General features: G+C 40.0%; 1 protein-coding gene across 1 annotated transcript in view; it reads right to left on the bottom strand.

The window, feature by feature from the left end:
- Positions 1-5,396, bottom strand: part of LOC107688171 (pleckstrin homology domain-containing family A member 7-like) — a 102,270-nt gene that overhangs the window by 13,779 nt on the left and 83,095 nt on the right. Inside the window, exons 11-13 of the mRNA XM_016485764.1 lie at positions 4,697-5,231; positions 1,367-1,450; positions 981-1,106 (exon numbers count right to left, since the gene is read on the bottom strand). Coding sequence (XP_016341250.1) covers positions 981-1,106; positions 1,367-1,450; positions 4,697-5,231 — 745 coding nt within the window. The remainder of the gene's footprint in view (positions 1-980; positions 1,107-1,366; positions 1,451-4,696; positions 5,232-5,396) is intronic.

Genomic DNA, 5,396 nt, shown 5'->3' with positions numbered 1-5,396 from the left:
TATTTATTTATTTAATCAACTAGGTATTTCCGCGCTGTCTGAAACATGTCTCTATGCTTGTGCGTGCTTTGGGTGTGTGCGAGAACTGCGCGTGACTCGTGAGTAATTAATTGAGTTTTCTTTCGTTTCTTCTTCTTGTCCGTACGTATCACGGATCAACTACAATCTGTGTAACCCCTAATAAATATATGACAGACCAGAGCAATCTTTAATTTACTAATTGAACATTTAATTTACATGAAATCGTCAAATTGATACTCCATAGCAATCGCCATAGCAATCGCATACAATGAAAATACAGAATACTTATAACAATCATTAACACACAATAAATAACAAAGTGTCATATCTGTACACATTTTTTCCCAGAACGTTCTTGCGACCCGATAGCAACTCTTCCACAGCCCAGTACTGGGTCGCGGCCCGGTTGTTGGGGACCTCTGCTGTAACTTATGTAATGACAGATCTAGAGAGTAGAATGGGTAACAGCTTATGTCTGTTCTATCAAATGTTTACACTAATTCTTGTGTACTTTTCTGACATTTCATATCCAAAACTGCACATAAACAAGTAAACCAGTGATGTTTTTAATACGTTTTCAGTTCATGGAAACATTCAATCATGTGAATGCAGGCAAGTCAACAAGCAACATGCTGTTATCTGAGGAGCAATCTGACGATCCAAAATACAAGAGAGGAAGAATCTACAAAAAAAAGTCCAAAAAATGCAAAATGTGGAAGAAAAGATCTCCAAAACCACAAAACAGACTGTTACATCAAATTGCGCAGCCCAAGCGGTAACATTCTACTGCAGACTCCATGCTAACGGAGAGCTAACACCAAACCAACGCAATCATAACTACAACCAACAGCGTACGATAGTAAGAGGAGCACGGTATGGGAGTTAGGAAAGGAAGGCATGGTATGCTCAGATGAGAGGGGGGCTCAGGGTGGGTTGAGGGGGAAATGTGACCCTCTAACCTGCAAACTGGGGCCTGAGAGGCCGTTGTGCTGGTTCTGCAGGTGTGTGAATGTGTCGCTGCGCACACTGGCCATCTTGGCCCGGTGTCTCCTGAGCTGGATGAGCAGCAGGGTCAACTCCTCCGGCTGCAGGACAGCGGGGAGACGGAAGAGAAAGCACTTCAGGAGGTGACCACCAGGGCAGCGCCAAGATGTTGTGAAATTTGGCCAATAGAAGTGGACTAAGGTGAACTGTAACTGCATGTCTTTAATGACATAGCTCAACTCACTGTCTCAAAACTAGAAAGCAAAAAGCTCCTGGTGGCCAAAATGTCATCTACCAAGCAGATCCCCTACGTTTCCTAGATAGTTTGTCTGAAAAAATGTGCTCTCTATGGAAGTCTTACCGTTTTTCCATGCAGACTTGGTGCACTGACTGTGTGCGTGATGTATCCCATTGTTGGCATGGAGCTCCTCTCTATTTGTGAGGTCTGTAAAGACACAAAAATACCAAAAATGATGACGTTTACAATGAAAATTAAGAAAATCACAGTTCCATCACTATTAATCTCAAATTCTCTCTTTTAGTTAATGGATACTGTACATTTTTAAAGTCAAGTAAAAGTCAGTTTCAAAGTTTAGCACAAAACTAGGGCTCAGCAGAGCACATTTTACTCATTCATCTGTTTACTTAAGCTAAGCAACTGTGTGCTTGATTTCAAATGTGCTACAGGGCTTTGAGGGTTTGACAGTTTTGCTTAACATACAAAATTCTTCATCTAGGCCCATCTAGCACCTCAAAAGGACACAAACAACAAGAGATTTAATTAACTACACATAAATTAAAATCTTTCTTAAAATAACATTTGTTTGCTACCAGCAGAGTAGCACTGTGGACTCTGTTTCCAATGCGAATCCCACGGCACTGCATTTTTGCTGTATAATAGGTTTTTTATTTAAATACAAGATCAGAAGAAAGAGACCACTGCTGAGGAGGTTCACTGGGCGCTTTGCTTAGCCTTTGGCGAATCTTATCAGCTAAAACCAGTCTAGTTATCATCCATAGAGATATGCTCCACGACAGAAGCTATGAAAACACACTCTACTGTAGTCTTTAAGATGCACAGATAGACATCTGCAGCTGGGTAGTCGATATCACAAGTCTAGCAGTGACAGCGAGTCCCGCTGTGTGATATATATACAGTGCCTTGCGAAAGTATTCATTCATTGAATAAATTCATTTAAAAAATTCATTTTTTTCATGTTTTGTTATGTTGCAGCCTTATGTTAAACTGCTTTAAATTACTTTTTTTCCACATCAATCTACACTCCACACACCATAATGACAAAGCAAATAACAGGTTTTAACATCTTTGCAAATTTATTAAAGATAAAAAACTTAAATAATTCCATTGCATAAGTATTCATGCCTGGAACAGTTAAACTTTAGCTCAGGAGCATTCATTTTGTTTGTACATGTTACCACACTTTGAGTGAAGCTAACCTGTGGCAAATTCAATTGAATGGGTATGATTTGGAAAGGCACACGTCTTAATAAAAGGTCTAACAGCTGAAAATGCATATTAGAGCAAAGACTAAGCCCTTAGGTAAAAGAAAAACTGCCTTTAGAGCTCAGAGACAGGATTGCATCAAACCACACATCTGCATCAAACCTCCATTATCCATAATGGAAGACTTCTAAAACAACCAGGACTCTTCCTAGAGCTGGCCTCCTGGCCAAACTGAGCAATTGATGGAGAAGGGCTTTGGTTAGAGTGGTAACCAAGAAGCTGATGGTCACTCTAGTTGAGCTCCATGATATATGCCATGATATCTCCCATATGTGGAGATAGGAGAAACCTACAGAAGGACAAACATCGCTGCAACACTCCACCAATCTGTGCTTTATGGCGGTGTGGCCAAACTCAATCCTCTCCTCAATGAAGACACATGAAAACACACTTGGAATTTACAAAAAAGCACCTAAAGGACCCTCAGATTCTGAGAAACAAGATTCTCTGGTCTGATGAACCTCAATCCTAAGCATCATGTTTGAAGAAAAGACAACTCTGTGAATGTCCTTGAGTGGCCCAGCCAGAGCCTGGGCTTGATCCCAATCCAATATTTCTGGAGAAACTTGAAAATGTGTGTCTGCCCCCATCCAACCTGACAGAGCTTAAGAAGTGAACAGGTGAGGTGAAGAATGGCAGATAATTGCCAAATGCTCATGTGCAAAGCTTGTCGCATCATACCCAAAAATACTTGAGGCTGTAAAGGTGCTTCAGCGAAGTACTAAGTTAAAGGTTTGAATACCAATGCAATGTACTTATTTCAGTTTTTTTTTTTTTTTTATAAATTTGCAAAGTTGTGACAGTTCTGTTTTGCTTTGCAATTATGGTGTATGGAGTGTAGATTGATGTGGAAAAAAAGTAATATAAAGCAGTTTAACACAAGGCTACAACATAACATGAAAAAAATGAAGGGGTTTGAATACTTTCGCAAGGCACTGTATATACTGTATATATAGTTCTGATGTAGAAATGAACATTTCTTATTCTTTTCTAATTTTTTTACATGCAGTACTTATGACTTTCAATTAATTGAGAGACTGCAATATCTTTTTTTTTTTTAATGTTTGAATATAATAATAAAAAATACAAAAAAACTCTAGAACAGTTTAAACTTGAAGGCAAAAAGTGATTGAAATGCAGAAAAACTTGTAACGGTCACAAGCTACAGCAACTAAAATAGATACTTTCCCATTCTCCCACTACTGTTCAAAAGTTAATGTAAGATTTGTAATGTTTATGAAAGAAGTCTCTTATGTTCTTTTATAATTTCATATATTTTACTTTTTTTTTATATATATACATTTTTTGTGATAATAAAGCTGAATTTTCAGCAACCATTACTCCAGTTTTCAGTGTCACATGATCCTTCAGAAATATTTCTCACTATTATCAATGCTGAAAACTGTTCTGCTTAATATTTTTGTGGAAACTGCCATACTTTTTTTTTCCAAGATTCTCTGGGAAAAAAAATTCAAAATAACCTAATTCTTTCTCTTTAAGCATTCTCAACTCATGCTAATCATCACACTAATCATCCTAAAAATACTATATTCTCAATTAATTGTTATGCTGATAATATAATATGTAATGAAACAATGATTACAGCATTTTCACTAGCAGATTTTTAGATTCTGCTGTATATTTTTTGTGGTATCACTGCATATTGACTGAAGGTCGGTTTTTTCTTTCTATCTGGTTTTTGACAGCTTCTGTGAATCTTTCTGTTGGAGGCATGTAATTAGTGAGTTCACACGAGTCCTGACGTATGCAGAGCAGAAATGGTAGTGACAGTATGTTAACTTGTAAGAGGCACAGAGGCTTCTATGACTGCTGCCGCATGTGAATGTGGCGCTGGGAGCAGCGCTCTCATGTAGGGGGTGTAGCTGGCAGATGCTACTATTCGTCACACAAGCATCTTCAGCGACACACACAAACAAAAATGCTCTCTTTTAACACACCCACTGCACCTGGGAATCAAGCCCTGAGTGAAGACTGTGTGAATCCTGTCACAAAGTCCAAATCAAAGCTTGAGTAAATGGAAACTCGGTTTTCCCATAACCCTTAACGCCTTTGGTAGTCAACACTTCTGTGGTCTGAACAAAGAGAAGAACTCACCACAACTAATTTGAAATTGTGAGATTATGTGAACTGCTCCATGTTCCCTACCTTTGAGATCTGGGAACATATTCCTCTGGGAGAACCCAAACTGGGAGTGTCCACGGTGGCGAAGTCATCCAGTGGGCGCACCGTCACCCTGTCTGCGGGCGTGTGGGGCCTGCGTGGGGACAAGGACTTGGAGGGGTGGCCAGGTGGGGGTATGTCACATGGTGATGGTGGCACAGATATGGATCGTGGCATTTCCAGAGTAACTCTGAAGGCAGACGTGTCCATGAAGTCAGGGCCGGTGTAGATTGGTGCAGTGGGGCTTCCATGGCGGAACTGTTGGCGCTGCTGCCATTCGTACAGCTGCCACACCATGCCCTCTTTAGTGGCCATCCGCTCATCAGTGGACATACGAAAGTGACTAAGACGGTCGTGGGCGTACTTGTAGTCACTAGGCAGGTTGCGGGGCACTGGTGGGGAACTGCCTCCAGAGTGGTGGCGAGTGCTCTTTGGCAACGACTGGTACGTCTCCATCATGACGGACTTAGGCTGGAGAGGTGGTGTCCGTCTAGGTAGGGTGTACTCAGCAGTGGGATGGCTGTAATTTGGCAAAAAAGAGTTATTTTACTGTTAATATTCTGTCCTTCCCACTGTCAGTTAGCATTCATATGCTATACAGAGTATTTATATAAAAACATTTATTTTTTTATTCTTTTAAAATGTTTTTACTCTGGCCTGAGCTGCAAATTTATTATTATTATTA

Source organism: Sinocyclocheilus anshuiensis, unplaced genomic scaffold, assembly GCF_001515605.1.
Source record: "Sinocyclocheilus anshuiensis isolate Anshui unplaced genomic scaffold, SAMN03320099.WGS_v1.1 scaffold529, whole genome shotgun sequence".
Classification (NCBI taxonomy): Eukaryota; Metazoa; Chordata; class Actinopteri; order Cypriniformes; family Cyprinidae; genus Sinocyclocheilus; species Sinocyclocheilus anshuiensis.
Note: the sequence above shows the minus strand (reverse complement) of the source record. Positions and strands in the feature narration are given on the sequence as shown.